At 57.5% G+C, this 18,797-nt stretch overlaps 2 protein-coding genes across 2 annotated transcripts; one reads left to right on the top strand and one right to left on the bottom strand.

The window, feature by feature from the left end:
* Positions 1–290: 290 nt before the first annotated feature.
* On the top strand, positions 291–5,283 carry CTSF (cathepsin F). Its single transcript, XM_072970363.1, is given in 14 exon segments — positions 291–614; positions 846–944; positions 1,250–1,339; positions 1,341–1,487; positions 1,616–1,691; positions 2,262–2,375; positions 2,494–2,639; positions 2,728–2,824; positions 2,904–2,984; positions 3,734–3,853; positions 3,934–3,998; positions 4,093–4,183; positions 4,584–4,642; positions 4,722–5,283. Coding segments are annotated over 14 exon segments (1,473 nt in total). The 5' UTR covers positions 291–401; the 3' UTR covers positions 4,797–5,283.
* A 129-nt stretch (positions 5,284–5,412) lies between these two features.
* On the bottom strand, positions 5,413–18,207 carry ACTN3 (actinin alpha 3). Its single transcript, XM_006210671.4, has 21 exons — positions 18,002–18,207; positions 14,368–14,482; positions 14,071–14,190; positions 13,636–13,722; positions 13,465–13,552; positions 12,902–12,980; positions 12,737–12,818; positions 11,952–12,037; positions 11,539–11,631; positions 10,841–11,071; positions 10,568–10,715; positions 9,387–9,537; positions 8,714–8,822; positions 8,478–8,618; positions 8,057–8,239; positions 7,467–7,601; positions 7,192–7,371; positions 6,623–6,769; positions 6,471–6,536; positions 5,786–5,944; positions 5,413–5,703 (listed from the first exon to the last, which is right to left on the bottom strand). The coding sequence occupies exons 1-21, from the start codon at positions 18,149–18,151 to the stop codon at positions 5,545–5,547; spliced, it is 2,709 nt and encodes a 902-aa protein (XP_006210733.2). The 5' UTR covers positions 18,152–18,207; the 3' UTR covers positions 5,413–5,544.
* Positions 18,208–18,797: the final 590 nt, after the last annotated feature.

Below are 18,797 nucleotides of genomic sequence, written 5' to 3'. Positions count from 1 at the left end.
AAAGGAGATGGCATATAATGTGTAACATATAATAAGCATGTAATAAATGGTAGCTATTATTTTTATTCTCAGCCCAGCATCATTTCCCCTCCCCAACAGCAGCTCCAAGACCTAGGAAGATTACTTCAAAGCTGGAACCCCGGGCCATCTGTACGCAGACCCTGCTGCTGTCAGGCTGCCTTAGGGCGGCGCTGGGACCCACCCGTTTGCGCCGCCTGGCCGCTCCACGTGCCTCACGTAAATAAGCGAGCGCGCAGGCGCCCCCGGCCGGCGCCCATTGGCCGGCGCCCCGCCAGGAGCTGGGGGAGGACCAGGGCCCCGGGCCGCCGGCTGCTCCGCCCCGTCGGTTGGTCCGCGCGTCTGTCCTTGCTTGAGTCCGGGCCCCCGTCTTCGCCCTCGCCATGGCTCCCTGGCTGCAGCTTCTGTTGCTGCTGGGGCTGCTCCTGGGCGCCGCTCCCGCCCCCAACAAGCCCCGAGCAGTCGGCGCGCAGGCCTGGGAGCTGGCGTCCCCAGAGCTGCTGGGGCCCGCCCGCTTTGCCCTGGAGATCTACAACCGCGGCCGGGCTGCTGGGGCGCGGGCCGCGCTGAAGGCCGTGAGCGGTCGCGTCCGCCGGGTAAGGACGTGCTGGGGACTGGGGCTTCCAGGCCCGGGGTGAGCAGGGCCCTCGTCCGAGGGTTGGGAACTTTGGGCTAGACTTGGGGTGAGGGTCTTGGACGCCTGACTTGGGGTGGGGTCGTTGGACCTCTAGTGATTGGGAAGGGGAAGAGCTGCGTGGGGCTGGGTCTAGTGAAGACCGGGCTGAGGAGGGAGTGGCCTTGCCCGCCTTACCCGCTCCTCCATCCAGGCAGGCCAGGGATCGCTGTACTCCCTAAAGGCAACGCTGGTGGAGCCACCCTGCAACGACCCCACGGTGTGCCAGCTCCCTGTGTCCAAGGAAACCCTCGTAAGTGATGGGGTTCCTGAGATTTCCTTCCCCGAGACTGAGTCTGGCAGTAGTTGGGATGATGGGTCAAGTCAAGAGGGAGGGATCTGAGGCAGCAGCTACCTAACCCTGAGTCACTTCCCAGACCTGGAAGGCCAGAGACCAGGATGCTGTAAAAGGGGAGGGTGTCTGGTTGCTGACTGTCCTTGATCTCCACCGTGGAGGCAGTTGCCTTAGAGGTGGTCCTCTGAGGACCCTCCAGCTCCATCTTGCCAAGGCCTTGCTCCAGTCCCAGCCCCCTGACTGGCTTCCTCCTCTTGCTCCAGCTCTGCAGCTTCGAAGTCCTGGATGAGCTAGGAAAACACATGCTGCTGAGGCGGGACTGTGGCCCCGTGGATACCAAGATTACAGGTGCTAGGACAGCCCAGAGGTGCGGGGATGGCTCAGATCAGACTTCACTCAGGGTTCAATCTTGATTCTTCTCTGTTCCAACCCAATCCAGATGACAGAAATGACACTTTCAGTTCATTCCTTCCACTCTTGAACAAGGACCCCCTGCCCCAGGTGAGGCGTCTGTCTGTGTCTGGAGAGCTGACTGCTGCTTTATGCCCCCTCTCTTGCCCTCACCCTGGCTTGAGATTCCCTGTTCAGTCTGAGAAGGACTCTTTGTAAAGACCCCTCTGCCTTTCCAGGACTTTTCTGTGAAGATGACTTCCATCTTCAAGGACTTTGTCACCGCCTATAACCGGACATATGAAACAGAGGAGGGTGAGGACCCCGCCTTGGCTGTTTCTGTCCCAGTCAGACCAGGGCCTTCCCCCCCCCACACACTTGGTGTTTGGGAGGGGACAGGCACAAGAGACAGTGCATCCTTTCAAGGACCTCTGTATCCCCAAGCTCTTTCCCAACCTCCCAGGACTTGGTAGCCACCTCAGGTACCTGGTCCCTTCTCCCATCTGATTTTCTCGGTCAGAAACCATAGGTCTCCATCATTCTGGGTACAGTGGGAGGGGCAAAGGCCAGATTTTCTCTGCTGGAGCCCCCCTGGGATGGTGGCCTTTTCCCACAACCTCTTGGCTGGGGACATCCTTTGGAGCCCATTTTGTTTCTGCCTTCATACCTGGGAAGTCACCACCCCAGGGTGGCCCCTCTCGTATCACTTGCGGGTCTCTCACCCACCCCCACCCCCACCAACTCGTGTTCTCTTCTTGAAATAAGCTTCAGGCCTGATCCAGAGCCCACCTTTCCCCAGGGAAACCTCTGCCTCTGATCCCCAAGCACCTCTGTTTTTATGATCTGCCTGGGGCACAAGCCTCTCCTCTCCTCCTCGGTTCTCAGAAGCTAGGTGGCGCATGTCCGTCTTTGCCAGTAACATGGTGCGAGCACAGAAGATCCAGGCCCTGGACCGTGGGACAGCTCAGTATGGGGTCACCAAGTTTAGTGACCTTACAGGTAGGGGTGGTGGCTAGAGCCCTCACGGTGCCTGGAAGAGACAGGGCCTGCTGCCAAGGCCCCTCATCAGACTGGCTTAGTATACTCTTCCCCCACCCCGGCCCACCTTTGCCCGCAGAGGAGGAGTTCCGCACCATCTACCTGAATCCCCTGCTGAAGGAAGAGCCTGGCCAGAAGATGCCCCTGGCCAAGTCCATCTCCGACCTTCCTCCCCCTGAGTGGGACTGGAGGAGTAAGGGAGCTGTCACCAAAGTCAAGGACCAGGTTGGGACCCCTAAGAAATGAGGTGGGGCATGAGGACTGCACTGGCGTTTGGAAGGGACCCAGCCCTGACTCTCCCCGTCTCTTGCAGGGAATGTGCGGCTCCTGCTGGGCCTTCTCAGTCACAGGCAACGTGGAAGGCCAGTGGTTCCTAAAGCGGGGGGCCCTGCTCTCCCTCTCTGAGCAGGGTGAGCATCCCGCTCTGTCCCCCTGTCCCCAGCCCAGTCCCGCCAGAGGGCTCCTTGGGACTGGCCTTCTGTCTCCTAGAGCTCTTGGACTGTGACAAGGTGGACAAGGCCTGCCTGGGTGGTTTGCCCTCCAACGCCTACTCTGCCATAAAGATTCTGGGTATGCATCCCCGGGGTTTGGAAGGGGCAGGAGGAGCCACCGCTCCCTCCACAAGTAGTCAGTTTGTGAGGGGGAGAGACATAGGTGTGGCAGTCACGGGAATTGGGTTCAGGTCTTAATGCGGACCCTTACTGGCTGAAGACCTTGGGCAGGTCAGCTCTGTCAGAGACTCAGATGTCTCATCTGTGACATGGAATGCCTCATGCCCACTTTGTAGCATTGCCTTGAGTGTCAGTGAGGAAATGTGTGTACAGTTCCTGGTGCAGAGCCAGGGGTCTTGGTGTTTTTACTGCTTGGAGCTCTGTATTCCTGTAACGCTGCTAGACCAGGCAGCAGCACACCTCAGCCTTGAGGGGAGATACTGAGCTAAGTTGGCAGTTCATTTGAGCAGTGGTCTTCGAGCCTGGCAGGGGCCTGGGCCAGCTGGGGAGCAGGCTGTCAGAGCAGAACAAGCAAGCCGAGGTCAAGAGTCCTAGGAGTGCTGGGATGAGTGAGTCAGAAGTTGGGAGTTGAGTGCCACCTCTGCCACATTTCTCCCTGGTGACCCCCCCATCCCTCTGGGGCTCAGTTGCATCATCTCTAGAACAAGGCTATGCTCAGGGAGGATGGCCTGTCACCTGGGGTGGGTGAAGAATGTGAGACCTTGTGTATAAGGGGCTTAGCACAGCCCCTAGCTGGAAGAAGATGAGTAGGGTGAACTGGGGTCCACCTTTCCTCTAACCCCCTGATCTGCCCCCACCATCCCCCAGGAGGGCTAGAGACAGAGGATGACTACAGCTACCGTGGCCACCTGCAGACCTGCAATTTCTCTGCAGAGAAGGCCAAGGTCTACATCAATGACTCAGTGGAGCTGAGCAAGAATGAGCAAAGTGAGTTGGGGGCAGTGTGGTGAGGACAGGCCAGGTGGGGCAGGCCCAGGTGTCCCTGACGCTGCTCCTCCCCTGTCCAGAGCTGGCGGCCTGGCTGGCCAAGAAGGGCCCCGTCTCCGTTGCCATCAACGCCTTTGGCATGCAGGTGAGGTCCCTGGCCCCACTGCTCCTGCCCCATCACTTGCCGACTCCTCCCCCACTCCCTGGAGTTGGTCCCCTACTCTTATTCTCCTCCTCAGTTCTACCGCCACGGGATCTCGCACCCGCTGCGGCCCCTCTGCAGCCCTTGGCTCATCGACCATGCTGTGCTGCTTGTGGGCTTCGGCAACCGTGAGTTCTGCTGACCCAGTGACCTCCCTCCTGGGCCTTTTCACCCCAGGTCACAGGCAGAGGGTGGACCACAGCATCTCAGGACCTGTGGAGGGGGAGTTTGGGGGAATGCCTCGGAACCTTGGCCTTACCTGTGCCTCGGGCTATGGACCATCCATCCTCTCTGTGAATGGGAAAGCAGAGGTGGTGGGGGGTTGAGCTATTATGAATGAATAACCTGCTGGAGGCAGATGGATGGGTGCTCTCCCCAATCCCCAGAGCCACACCAGGTCTCCAGGAGGGTGGCAGGTGGGCCTGTCTTGCTTTCTGCTCTTTTCCTAGTGCTGGTCCCACAGTAGGCCCACAAATGAGTGCAGAGTGCTTGGGGCCCTGACTCCCTGCACTCTGCACTGCTCCCCAGGCTCTGCTGTCCCCTTCTGGGCCATCAAGAACAGCTGGGGCACTGACTGGGGCGAGGAGGTGAGTCTTGCCTGCTTGGCCCTAGCCCTCCAGCCCCTATCCTTCCCTGGTGCCCTCACCAGTGCCCCCTCTCTCCCAGGGGTACTACTACCTGCACCGTGGGTCCGGGGCCTGTGGTGTGAACACCATGGCCAGCTCAGCAGTGGTGAACTGAGGTGCAGCAGCTCAGGACCTGGTGGTGACCAGAGCAGCCCCTTCTCCTGCCTGACCTGCGTGGCCAGGCCCCTCCACAGGAGGCACAGCTGGCTGAGGGACGGGCACCAGGTACCTGAGGGTGAGCAAAGGCCACTGGGCTCAGGGCACAGCCCCTCCCCCGACCCCCACCCACCTACCCTGAAGTTCCCCAACTGCACCTTTGTTGAATTGTGGTAGCTAGGAGGACCTTGGGGTGAAGGATGAAGTCTTGGCAGCCGAAGCTGGGGCAAGAACCCTGGGCTCGGGTAAGGAGCAAGTGGGAAGAAAATACTGTGGTCTTAAACCCAGCTCTGTCCTCAGCAGGCTCTGGCTTCCTGCCCTGGCTTTCCTCTGATGCTATAAATTTTCTGGTCCCCCTGGATCTGGGGGCAGTGTTGTCTTCCATATCTAGAGAAACTATTGTAACCCACCTTTTCTAACACAATAAAGAGGTGTCCTGGGCCCCAGTGTGGTGTGAATGCTTGGTCCTTGAGGGCAAGGCAGGGTGGTGGGGACCCCTGGAGAATCATGGTTGGGCAGCTGGTCCTGCCCAGAAGCCCAGGGGCCCAGCCTCTGCTTCAGGAACCAGAAGGAGATGGAGAAAGGCCCACGATGCATCTTTATTCAGAAACACTTGGCTGGTCTTTCTCCGGGGCCCCTGCTCTGAGGGATGGATGGGCTCAGCCAGAGGAGGTACCCTCTCTCCAGACTTGGCGTAGGGGTCGAAGTCAGAGGTCGCTCTCCCCGTATAGGGCACTGGAGAAGGCCACATAGTCTAGGGCGCCCGCCGGAGCCCCGGACCCCTTGTAGGGTGCCATTCGGCGGATGCAGTACTCGGCCTGCTCAGCTGGGAGTTCCCGCCGCAGCTCCTCGGGGGTGATGTAGTTCTAGGGGAGAAGAGGTATTGAGGGCCTACAGGTCCTGTGCCTTGTCCCAGCTTGCCAGCCCTCTCCACCGCCAGGGACTCACCTTGTCTCCTGCCAGGATCTTGAAGGAGGCCACAACCTGCTCAGCCGTGTCGGTCTCGGCTGTCTCTCGGGTCATGAAGTCGATGAAGGCCTGGAAGGTCACGACCCCGGCCGCATTGGGGTCCACCATGGTCATGATTCGAGCAAATTCCACTTCCCCCTGCAAGGTTAGAGGCCGGGCACCGTGCCGGTGGGTGCTTAAGTCAGGAGGGCTCCTGGTGTCCCCTCCTGGGGACTGTCTAGCCTTGGTCTGACAACCCCCGTGATGAGGTGCCCCCTTCCTCTGGAGGCCGTCTGCTGCAGCCTGAGTCAGCTCTGGCTTGAGAAGATCCTTTCTACTAGGTTGAGCTCTGCTTCCTGCCCCAGCAATAACCCCTGCTGCCTGTTGGTCCTGATCTTTTTCCTGGGCCGCTCTGTAGTGCTGCTTCTCTGAAGTGGAAATGTTGCAAGCTCAAGCTCTGGAATCATGCAGAACTAAGTCCAAATCTAGTGACTTTGAGCAAGTTAACTTACCTCTCTGAGCTTTTGTGGCCCCTGTGTGAAATGGGGTAATTCTTCCCAGCCCCAGTGGGTGTGATGAGGAGGAAATGAGATGGTGTATGTGAAGGTGGGAGGGACACAACTGGGGTCAGTACGTAGGAGGGAGACATGGATGGGACTCCTCAATGGGCATGGGGGACACTCACCAGGTCGTAGCCCATGGAGATGAGGCAGGCCCGGAAGTCATCGGGTTCCATCATACCGTTCCGCTTCTGAGTGGGTCAGAGGATGTCAGGCTCAATCCCCAAACCCCACTGCCCCCAAGTCCACCACCACATGGGGCTAGGCCCCTACTCACCCGGTCAAAGTGGTTGAAGGATGCCCGGAACTCGTTGAGCTGCTCCTGGCTCAGGCCCTTGGCATCGCGGGTCAGTACCTGGTTCTCTACCTCGTTGATGGTGCGGGCAATGGAGGTGAGCAGCTGCTCCCAGCCCACGCGGATGTGCTGGGAAAGCAGGAGACAGGCCAGGTCAATGAGTGGCCAGGGCCTAGCCTCTAGCTCCACCCCCAATTCACTGTATGACCCTGGGCAAGTCCTCCCCTTGCTGGGCCTCTGTTCCCATCTGGAGGTTCCACTGAATGAAGTCCAGCAGCCCTTCCTGCCTCAAAGTTTGATGACTTAGTATGTATTACATATTGGTCAACCTGCCACAGCCAACCGGGCCTGGTTTTAGACTGCTGTGTGACTCTGGACGGATCACTGTCACTTGCTGGGTCTCAGTATCCCCATCCCCATGGGTATGTTGGGGACCTGGACAGCTGAACTGGAGACCCTCCTGGGGCAGATGTGCTGAGTCCAGCTGTGGCCGCTGCAGGCTTCCCCAGCCAGTGTCACTTCCCCTCTCTTCTGGGGGGTGGTGAGTTCACCTCCATGCTGTAGACGGTGTGCTTATTGTCAAACACCAGGCTTTCCTGCAGCAGCTGGTGGTCACCCTCTAGCCGGTCAATGTTGCTCTTGTAGTTGATGATGTTCTGCTCCTGCTGCCGCAGCCCAGCCATCTGCTCCTCCAGAGAGCCAGCCATCCCCGCTGCCAGGCGCCCCACTTCCTGCAGGGGGACCGGGGCTGCATGAGTGCTCCCGCCTCCCTGGGGCCCAGTCCCAGCCCCACTCTCCCAGGTGGGCTCCACTGTCCAAGCCTTACCTCCACCTTCGCCTGGATCCAGGGCCCGACAGCATTGGCCTGGGCTGCAAACTGTCGCCGGAGCCTCTCGTTCACTTGCTGCCGTGTCAGCTCCTCCTGCAGTGTCTGGTCACGACTGGGTACCAGCTTGCGGACCTGAGGAGGAGGGTGGTTGTGCCAGGGCAGCTTTGGGAGCCAGGATATGGCTCCAGCCCCTCATACAGCTCCTGCTGCTCTGAGCCAGGTGGCAGGGCTCTAGTGAGCAAGCTCTCAAGCAAGTCACTCAGCCTCTCCAGGCTTGTTCCCTCATCTGTAAAATGGGGCCCGTGACGTCATTCCTAATGAACTTAGATTGTTTTGTAAAGGATGTCCAAACTCCAGATCTAATTCTGCTTCACACTGATGAATGTTCTGCTTCACAATGAAAACACTGCTGTTATAGCCATTTTACAGATGTGGCCAAGTCAGGCAAGGGGACCTGTCCAGTGCCACATGGAGTCTGTAGCAGATCCCAGATCTCTCTCCATGTCTGAGGACATTTGAGCCTCTCAGGGTGGTTAGAATGCATCGGAGCAGGAGGGAGGCAGGGAAAGGCCACAGGTGGAACTGACCGTGTCCCATTTGGTATTGATGTCCTGCGGGCTGAGGGCGATGTAGGGGTTGGTGGAGCTGGGCCGCAGCCCGTACGTTTGGCAGATCTTCTGGATCTCACCCTGGATGCCCAGGATGGCGCCCCTCTCTCTGTCGGCCTCAGGCAGCGTTGCCTTGAACTGCTCGTGTGCCGTCAGCAGGCTCTGGGGACGACAGGCAGGAAGTGTCAGCTCCTGCTTCCCACAGACAATAGCTGAGGCAGCAATGTGCTCCAGGCCATCCAGCGGGTCCAGGGCATTGCTGGCAGGACAACCCAGGCCTCCTGTCTCCCAGCACTCGGGAACTGGGGTTTTCCTCCTGCCCCACCACTCCCCAGGAGGCCAAAGTGGTGGCTGAAGAAGACAGGCCACTTCCCTATCATCCCATCCAATGCCCCCATACCTGGGTCTCCTCCACCGAGTGCACCAGCCACACGTCCTGCAGGTCCTCCACTGCTCCGTCCAGCCAATTGTTGAAGGGTGCTGCCCGCCGGGCAAACTCCAGCTGCAGCTGGTCGATGGTCTCCAGGAGCTTCTCCATCCTCTAGGGGCCACCAGCATGTCCAGTTAGCAGCCTGCCCAGCAACACCTCACCTTCCTCCAGTGTCCAGCTTCCATCTGCCTGGCCCCCAGCCTCACCTCTAGTGCATCCCGCCTCTTCTGGGTCAGCGTGCCCAAGTTGTCCCACTGGTCACAGATGGCCTGGCAGCGGCTGTTCACTGAGGCTGCCTCGTGGTAGTCCAGCTCACTAGGGGCGGGAAGCAGGGGCAACTGTGGGGCCAGACTCCAACCCAGATTTTTTCCTGACTGCCCTCAGGGAGCTGGAACCCATGCCCAGTGATGGTGAAGGCGTAAGGGATCCAGGGCAAGTGGAGGTGAAGCAGGGCTTTCCTATAGCAGGGGGGGTCCCTTCCTGGGAGAAGGGGGTCTCCTGCAGGTCCTCAGCTCCAGGCCCTGGAGGAGCACGGGTAGAGGGGCTAGGCCTGGAGTTTCAGCTGCAGGTTTACAGGAGATGGTGTGAGGCCAAGGCTGATGGTGAGGACTTGACCTCCTGAAGCTGAAGGGAGCCGCCAGGTTAGCGGAAGGCCAGGTGCCAGTGGGGGAAGAGTGTGGGTGGCAGAGCGGGGTCTGGAATGGGAACAGGACTACTGGTGATGGGGAAAGATGTGGGTACCAAAGCAGAGTTACCAAACTGGGAAGTGCAAAAGGTCTTGAGGGCAATGGGAGCTGGGCGGGGCTCGGGGCCGAGGGGCGGGGCCAGCTATAGGGACTTTATCACCGGGGGCGGGCACCCTCGATCCCTGCCGCCTACTTGAGTTCCTGGGCCAGGGCAGCGATGTGCTCCACGCGGTCCTGGTGCGCTGCCAGGTCGCTCTCGAAGGCCTCGTGGCGCCGCAGCAACGCCCTCACCTCCTGTAGTGAAGCCGACTCGTAGTCCCGCTGGCTCAGCATCTCCTCCTTCCCTGCTCAGAAACAGGCCCGGCTCGGCTCAGGTCACCCAGCGGTGGCCACGGCAGGAGCAGGAGGTCCCAGCCAGGCTGTGTAACCATGAAGACTCCTCATCTGTGAAACGCCTGCCCAGCCCACCCTAGCCCTTGCTCTGAGGCACTAGTGTGATAAAGTGAAGTGAAGCTCCTGTTCCAGAGCATGGCCCGTGAGTAATGTTACGGTCCCGAGACCGTGCACAATTCCGGGTGGCCCTTGGTACACTTTTGGTATTATTTGATCAAGACTACCTTTCAATTACTGTGAGCCTGATGAGCCCTTGACCCGTTATCAGTTTCCCCAGTGCCTGGCATTTGGTAGACTCTCTAGGAGTACTCGTTGGATGAATGAATAATAAATGTAAAAGTACTTTGAGAATGACAGTTACCATAATTATGCAAATAAAACCATAGTCACAATAATCGTGGCAGAGATCATTTATTGAGTGCCTCTGCATTTTGCAGAGGGTAACCGAGGTTTAGAAGTTCAGAGACTTCCTCAGGGTCACATAAGTATATATTTATATTTAAGGAATTATATCCAGCCATTGTTATTCATTATGTCCATAATCCATTATTTAATGTTCATTACTTCTAGGTAGGACTCTTTCATTTGTAGTATTAAAATCCTTGATGGAATACAGAATGAGTAGTTTCACAGAGAGTGATATATTAGGTTCATGCAATATTTTGGCACATTATACTTTGAGTATAATGTAAGTGATTTTTGGGTTGAAGACTCACCTTTGATCACCTGCTACATATACAAATAAAATGCTAAATGACAAATTAATCAGAGCAGACCTACAGAGGGCCAGAGCCAGGAGAGAGTTAAGGGCCTGAGTTTACAGATAAAGGAACTGTGGCCCAGTTCCCCAAGTCAGGGTGGGACTAGAAAACCCATCTCCAGCTTCCTTGCAGAACACCCGCCTCTTACTTGTGCGTTTTGCCAGGACCCCTTCCCACCAGTCTCCACTCCAGGACAGAAGTGGGCCCCAGAGGTACCTACCCCGGGTCCAGGCTTCATGCAAGGAGGCCTTCTGCTGGAACTTCTCAGCCAGGTGCTGGAGCCGCTGCAGGCGCCGGATCTCCGAGAGCAGCCAGTCCTCATAGCCCTTCTCCACTTGCTCCAGGCCCCGCCACGCATTGGCGATGTCCTGTGGGGCAGGCAGAAGTGGCCTCCATCATGGTTCACCCATTAGATAGATGGGGACAGAGAGTCCAAAGCCACCCAGAGGATGTGGACAGGGCTGGGGTCACCCTGTTCCTGGGCCTGGCTCACCGAGACCAGCTTGCCCTCAGACGGCATGAAGGCAGGCCGGTGGCTCAGCCGCAGCTTGGTCTGCAGCGTGTTGAAGTTGATCTCCAGCTGGCACTTCTCCTGCACGCGGGGCGGCTTGTGCAGGCGCCGATAGTCCCGGAAGTCCTCTAGCTTGCGCTGCATGGCACTCATGCTGGGCTCAGCCACGCGGTTCTCCAGCCACGGCACGGTACGGCGGATCCATTCTAGCAGCTGCCAGTGCCAGGCAGGGGCGAGCAGAGAGCTCTGAGCGGACCTGCTCACCCTACCCACCCATCTCCACCCACATCTGGGCCGTGGCCAAAAGCTGGTCCTCAAGCAGAGAAGCAGAGTGGGCGTCCAGAGGGCAGGGTGGAGGGGGGAATCCCCACTAGTCAGGGAAGGAGAAGGATCATTAATTTCTGAGTCCAGGGACCAGTATAAGTTGGGACAGAGCAAAGGGCCATGAGACTGCCTAAAAATGAGTGAATGCAAAAATGATGAGAACTGAATGCATGATGATTGAATGGCATGAGCTTGGGATGGGCAAAAATGAGCAGGAGGTGGGTGAAGGCGGCAGCAGGATGCTGGGAGAGGCTCTGCAGGTCCAAGCCAGGGGGCAGCTGGGTTGGGAGCAGCAGCAGGGCCATGCTGGGAGAGCACAGATAGGGGAGAGGGAGGCCCTCTGGCCCCAGTCTCACCTCACTGGCAAGCTTCTCATACTCTTCCATCAGCTTCTCGTTCTCCTGGTTCACGGCCAGCACCTTGCAGATCCTGTTGGCGGCTGTCTCTGCCTGTGTTGGGAGTGGGCAGGAGGGCTGGCATTAGAACAAGCTGTCACAGACACCCCCGACCCCTCCCCGCTCTGTAAACCCATAAAACCGGTGCTGAGCAAACGAAGGAAAGGATAAGGGGAGCACATCTTTTAGGGGGAAAGGGGCCCTTCCAGGTCAGAGGCCTCTGCCCCTGACCTCCCCAAGGATCGAGTACGTGCAGCCGGGACAGTGGCACTCCCACCCACATGGGGCCTGGCACCTCCAAGTGTCAAGATGCTGCCAAGGCTGGGCCCCTGGGTCCGCAAGCCCAGCCAGGCAGCAGCAGCTGAGCCCCTTACCTGCTCTGCCCCCGCGAAGGCATGGTAGAAGCAGGAAACGTAGGTCATGATGGCCTTCTCATCAGGCTTTGGGGTGTTCACGATGTCTGGGGGATAGCAGCGAGATGTTGATGGCCAAAGCCAACAGTGGGGAGTGGGCTTCTGCCCCCACCCAGGCAGAGAGCTCCCTCCAGATGGGAGGGGGCAAAGACATCTCGTCATGGCCACCAGCTGCCAGATACCCAAGCCCAGCTCTTCCCTGGAGCCCTCTCTGATCACCCCAGGGCCCGGCAACCTCCCCTCTGTGGGGTGAGGAAAGCATGAGGGAGTTGGTGAGTGAGCAGACACCACAGCCCTCACAAGGCACCTCTAACCACCCCAATCTCCATCTGTCTGTCTGTCTTTTCCCCAAGTTCACATCTAGAGCACCAGGTGCAGCAGGGGCCCAGAAAACATTTGCTGCTTCAATTGACTAAAGCCTCTTACAGGTACAGAGACAAGAGGCAGGGCCCACCCAGGAGGAGCTCCAAGCCTTGGGCAACCATCTTGCCCGAGGTTACCAAGGTAACTGGGATAGAGGCAGAGGGCGGAGCCACTACATAAGGGGAGAGGCAGGAGAGGCTGGTTCCACTGGGTGGAGGGGGCAGGTGACGGGATAAGGGCTCCTGGAGAAGGGGGTCTGCTGGCAGGAAGGATTCTGACCAGGGAGCAGGGTGAGGGGCAGAGCATTCTAGGAGGAGAGAAGAGCAGGGGCAGAGGTGCTGACTAGTAAGTGGAGTCCTTGGCCAGACTAGGCTTACTCTCACCTTCTGCATCCAGCATCTTGGGGATGTCCAAGTACTTCTCTGCCACCTCGAAGGCAGTGTTCAGGTTGCCGATGGGGTCATCCTAGATGGTGGGAGAGGGGAGGGGTGAAAGGTCAGCTGAGGGCAGAGACTGGAGAGTTGGAGGGCCGGGCTGGGGAGACCTACCTTGCGTAGTTTGGCATAGTCAATGAGGTCAGGGCGGTGTCGATGGATGAGAGCACAGAGAGCCAGGCCATCCTTCCAGCTGGACAGAGAGAAGAGGTGTGGGGGTCAGGCCTGGGTTCAAGCTGAGGCCCTGTCCTACCCTTGTCCCAGGAGCACCCCTATCAGGACAGCCTCATCTGTAAAATGCAGTAAAGTCCAAACTCCCTGGCTTGGCATTTAAAGCCCTTCATTACCAGTCTCTGACTGTTTTCTCAACGCTCACCAAGATTCCCTCACCTACCCTATGCCTAAGCCACACCAGTTTCTAGATGTTTTTGGCCTCCAGGTCTTTGCTCACAGGGTTTGCTCCAGCTGCAATGCCCTTCCCAGGATGTCTCCAATGCTCCCTCCTCCAGGAATTCCCCCTCACCCTCCTGGTTTAATTCAACATTGACTGAGTCCTATTTTCAGACACTGTTACAGGAACTTGGCTGTGACCTCTCCTCCCCATGGCTTGTGCCAGGGGCCAGCTCTGTGCCCCAGCGCCTGACAGAGGCCCCCTCTCATGCTGACCGCAGACAGACCTGGTGTGGAAGTTCTGCACGTTGACGTTGCGGTAGGGTGCTGTCTTCCGCTGACACCACAGGAGCAAGCCCTCCTTGGCCGAGGTTTCTGGGTAGGGATGGGGGTGAGTGTTGGTTGAGGAGGGGTCAGGGCCAGCCCTCTCTCATCCTACCTGCCTCCCTGACGCTCACCTTCCACGGAGATGTCCTGGATGGCGAAGCGAAGGATGATGGTCCAGATCATGCCCAGGGTCATCTTGAGGTTCCCGTCGACAATCTCTGCAGGACGGGGGAGTGGACACATTTTGCCTGGCATTTGAGGCCTGTACTACCAGGCCTCAGCTACCTTTCCCCTGCTCCGCCCTCTGGCCCTTGTCCTCCATCCCAGGGCTGGCACCTAGTAGGTGCTCAATCGCTTTACTTAAAAATGATTCTTCAAATACCTACTAGGTGCCAGGTCCTGTGCGGGCACTGTGGGTACATTTACTCCTTACAGTCCCTCCTGGGAGGCATGGATAATTTCCCCCATCATTGAGATAAGGAAACTGAGGCTCACAGAGGTGATCTGTTGATGTCAGGAACCCCACCCACTGCCCCCACCCAGGCTTCCCCCTGCCACCCCCTCACCTTCAGCACCGATGGACACCAGCTTCACCCCCTTGCTGGCAATGAAGTCCAGGGCCTTGTTGACATTGGCAATTTTGTGGAAGCGCATTTTGCCTTTGTCTGGCCTGGGCAGCCTCTCCCCTGGGTGTAAGAGGAGAGGTCAGGGGTCAAAGGTCATGAGAGGAAGCTGAAGACATTGTCCTCAAACTTCCCCCTCCCTCACCAAGTCCTCTCCAGAGTTCTGCTGCCACTACCCCCCCCAGCACTCTGGGTTCCCCTAGGTCCTGGGGTCCCTGGGCACTGCTTTGCACCTCTCACCTGAAATGACCTCCAGAAGTAACATGAGTTTGAGGCCATTGCGGAAGTCCTCCTCGATGTTCTCGATCTGGGTGCCAGCCTTGCGCAGGTGTGAGTTACACCAGGCAGTGAAGGTCTGGAGGCAGAGGACAGTGCTCAGACCCTAGTACTGAGGACAGTGCTCAGGCTCCTTTGTCAGAGCAGCTCTCAGAGACAAGGCCCTGGATTCAAGTCCCGGCTCAGCTGCTGACGTGCTGTGCATGTGGGTCCAGCCCCTTTCCCTCTCTGAGCTTTATTTTCCCAGAAGAGAAATCGTGTCTGGGGCCCATTCAGGTCCCAGTTTGGACCTGGAGTGCCTCGCTGCCAGCACAAAGCTTTGTCCAGTCTCAAGCACTGGAGGGGGATTTAGAAAATTGTAAATCAGCCACTCCAAAGTGTGGAGCCCTCTGAGACCCAAGGGTCAATGTAGACTGATACTGCCTTTCTAAAATCTGAAAAACTCTGGTTTGAAGCACAGATGGCTCTGAGGATTTTGCCCCAGGGACTGTGTACCTATTATCTCAGCCCCACTGACCTCCCAGGTCGTGCATCGGCCTCCAAGCGGACCATGAGGCTGCAAGAGCTTTGCAGGCCGAGGGGATCAGCTGGGCACTCAGGCCTGGTCTGACCTACTTTCAGGAGGAGATTGCCCTCCCTCTCCCCCCAGGGTGTGCCTCGGCCTCAGCCTCTGTCTGAGGTGGGAGGGATGGTATATGGCCCTGTGTCTTTTGGGGATGGGAGTGACCTAGAGCGTGCACGGGTTTCCACCAACCAACCAAACCTGCAGGCCCTGGATTCTGCCATCAGCGTAGAATCATACATGGGCTCTGATCCTAGCTGAGCTACTCACTCTCTATGACCCGGATGTGCCCTTTGCCCTCTCTTGGGCTCAGTCTCCCCACTTGTATAATAAGGGGTCAGACTCAATGATGTCTCAGCTCCTTCTTCCCCCAACCTGGCAGGATTCTAGAACTCAAAGCATTCCCCCACCACAAAGCAGATACTCCAGGGAGGTAACCCTGGAAGTCCTTTGGAATTCTTTCCCTCGGGTGCGTAAGTGGGTGCTGAGCATTAACTGATGAGGCCCTGAGCACAGGAGAGGGCAGCTGAATTCCCTGTAGTTCCTTCTACCTGGAGTCTCAGATGCTCTGGGTCTAGACAAGGCAGGTCTGGGTGGGGCCTCCATGGAAGGGGTATTCTTTCATTTGATAAACATGACTTTTAATGAAATTTGGTTCCTGCCCTAAAGGAACTCACAAAGAGTTATGTTAGTCTGAGAAATGCTGGGAGAGACTAGTGTTGGGGAGTCGGGGGGAGGAATCCTTCAAATCAAATGGGGGAACCTCTTGGGGAAGGTTAATTATGGATCAGAACTGTGATGGAAGAGCAGGAGTAATTCAGGCAGGGAAGGGCAGGCAAGGGCATTCCAGGCAGGGGCAGCCACATGGGCAAGTGCCTGGCGACGAGAAACAGTTGCTAGGTTTGTGGAGCTGCAGCTCTCTGGGCACTGCTCTGGGGGTGTTTGGGAATAAGTGATGAGAGGCAGGCCGGAGGGGTGGCAGGGGCCAGGTCATGCACGATCTTGAGTGCTAAGCCAGAGTTTGAACTTGATCCTGAGGGCAACAGGGAATCAGGGAAGTTTTCAGGCAGAGGAGGGAGAGGGGCAGAACTGTGTTTTAGAAAGCTCATTCTGGTTACAGAGTGGAGACAAATGGCTTGGCAGAGCAGAAAGAAGACAGCAGGTGGGAACTGAGACGAGAGTGAAGGAAGAAAAGTTTCAGTGAGTGGGAGGGGCAGGATCAAGTGGATGAGACAGAAACATTTGCCCTGGCTAGAACGTAAGCTTCCTGAGGCAGGGACTTTATTTTGTCCCCTGCTGAATTCCTGACACCTAAAAGAGTGCCTACCACATAGTAGGACCTAAGAAATACAGAATGCATGTTTCTGAATGAGGTTGAATAAAGAGCACTTAGGTATCAGTTGGAAGGAGCTAGGACTGCTCCAAGATATGGTGGAGAAACCGGGATGGGGTGGGACTATAGCTGAGCACAGAGATGTTTACTGCATTGTAATAAACAATGTTGGATGAGAAAGAAACAACCAGAATGTCCAACTCTAGGATATGCTGATTAATTTACAGGGGGCCTACCACTGAATAAATGGATGAATGAATGGTGGCTGTAAGATGGTTTGGAAGGATGTTCCTGATGTTTTAAGTGATGAAAGCAAGCTACAAACTAGCCTGTGTCTTATGAGGGGCATGTAAACCTGGATCTGGGAGAGGCGTGGGTGGGTAGGGGCAGGGATCAGAATTGTTACAGAGCAGATGGCAGCTGGAGCCAGGGGCAGGGATGACATCACTGGGAGATGGCTAGACCCAAGGACCACAGCCCTGCTTGGAGACAGGTGCAGGAAGAGCCTGGGGGGAGGCGTGTCACCCGGGGCACCCTAGCCGAGTCAGCTGAGCCTCCCAGCTCCTGGGGTCATCTCCTGTCATCTAACCCAGCAGAAGTGCTCTGATTCTAAATCCTGGGATTCTCAGATCCTGCAGATTCCACTGAGCACCCCTGCTCCCTGCCCTTTCCTGGAGTCATACACTGTTGGCAAACGCTGAACAGGGACTAATGACTTCACGGTTCCCTCCCTACCCCTGGCCTGCCACTCTCCAAAGTTTCCTCACTCCAGCCCAGATCATTTTCTCTTTTAGGTCCCCAGGTGTCCTGCCCTCTCCACTTGGGAAAGTCTAAGAGTGAAAATAGATCAGGGAGGGGAGGCCTGAGTGCCCTACAAGGCTGGGCCTGGGCAGCAGCTGCCCATGTGCCCCTCTTAGCTCCTCCAAGGCGCTGCATCAGCACAAAGTGTCCATCTGGCCAGAGAGTCAGGTTACCGCGTAAGGGAACCCAGGGCTCCCCTCCTCCCCAACCTTGTGGCCTTTTCAGCAGACTTGAGGGGGGCCTTAGGGTGGGGAGGGGTATCTTGGGAAAGAGTGGGGGTGGGGCAAGCAATGGGCAAAGACCCTCAGATTTCGGGGGGTAGTTCCTGTGTTCTGACAGTATATGACTTGGGTCCTATCTCAGCCCCTTTCTAGGCCTTAGTTTCCTCGTTTGACAATTGGGATAGAGTGACGGTGGACCCTGTGCTGGAGAGAATATAGAGAGGGTGGGAAGGGGGTCTGGGACAGTTACCCCTTCCCCTACACACTCAAGACCACTAGTTGCCCTGCTGCAAGCCCCCAGGTGGGGTCTGGGAGTATTTCACTAGAGAGTAGGGGGTGTGGGGAGAATGATTATTCTCCCCCCCCAACCCAACGCGGATCTCCACGGCTTTGCCCACCCCGTATTCATTAGCAGAAGTGGAGCAGTGGGCCTTGGGGAATGAACTCCAGGATGCAGGGACTCCAGAAATTCTTTTCGTCGTCCTAAACCCCTCATGAGGGTCCCCAGCCCTCTCTTCCAGCCCCAGGGAACATCAGAGTCCTGGTGGGCAGAGCCTGGGCTAGGAAGTGGCATGAGGAGGGTTAAGACAGGCTCTGCCCCTGACCTGCTGAGATGCTAGGCACAAACCGCCTGGCTTCTCGGGCCTCAGTTTTGCCATCAGGAAATGGGCTAGCACTCACTTTCCGCTGCTGCTTCTCCCAGGCCGGGTCCAGCAGCAGGTCGCGGTCCCACTCTTCCTCCTGTTCCATGTACTCGCCGCCCCCGCCGCCGCCGCCCGCAAAGGGCCCCTCCCCGACCCTCAGACCCTCGGGCTGCATAACCATCATCATCTTGCTCGGGCTCCTGGCTCCGCTCCGCTCGGAGAGCTGCAGAACATGGGGGCCGCGTTAAGTAGCGCCCAGCCCAGCCCCGGATCGGATTCGCGCTAAATATGGGGGAGGAGGGAGGGGCCGGATGGGGGCGAGGGCGCTCGGATCGGGACCAGGCAGGAGGTTGTCCTGGGGTTAGGAGACTGCAGAATTTTGGGGCACTAGGATGGATCCCGTGGCGGAGATCCGGGGTTCGCGTTCCGGCTCCGCCGCTTGGGCGCTGTGTGACTTTGGGAAAGCCACGGACCCTCTCTGAGTCTGTTTCCTCACATATACAACGGAGATGACGATAATAATGGTGGCTGCAGGCCGCTCTGGGATCTGCCTTTTCGGGCTCCTCCCGACCCTTTTCCTGCACTGTGCTGGTGGGAAACAGGGAGCACCATCCCCATTTCACAGTCAGAAACATCGAGGCTCCCAGCTGTTTTGAATGTTTTCTGGAGAGATGAAGGGAGACACTTCGAGCATGGGGACAGGCTCCAAGCCAGCTGGTTGGGCCGAGGCATGTCTATTAATATCGGGGCGACTGGGGGGTGAGGGAGAATGTGCTGAGCCGGGAAACCCCGATGCCGCCAAGGCTGCAACTCAATCCTCCTGGCGTGAGGGC

This window comes from Vicugna pacos, chromosome 10, assembly GCF_048564905.1.
Source record: "Vicugna pacos chromosome 10, VicPac4, whole genome shotgun sequence".
NCBI lineage: Eukaryota > Metazoa > Chordata > Mammalia > Artiodactyla > Camelidae > Vicugna > Vicugna pacos.
Note: the sequence above shows the minus strand (reverse complement) of the source record. Positions and strands in the feature narration are given on the sequence as shown.

Bases quoted from the DNA above. Each gene is read 5' to 3' on its own strand.
- ACTN3 (XM_006210671.4), bottom strand. From the start codon at position 18,151: ATGATGATGGTTATGCAGCCCGAGGGTCTGAGGGTCGGGGAGGGGCCC. The intron at 14,483-18,001 runs GTGAGTGCTAGC...CTCTGCCTCCAG, and splicing joins GGGAGAAGCAGCAGCGGAAA to ACCTTCACTGCCTGGTGTAA. The intron at 5,945-6,470 runs GTGAGTGTCCCC...CTAACCTTGCAG, and splicing joins TCTCCATGGGCTACGACCTG to GGGGAAGTGGAATTTGCTCG.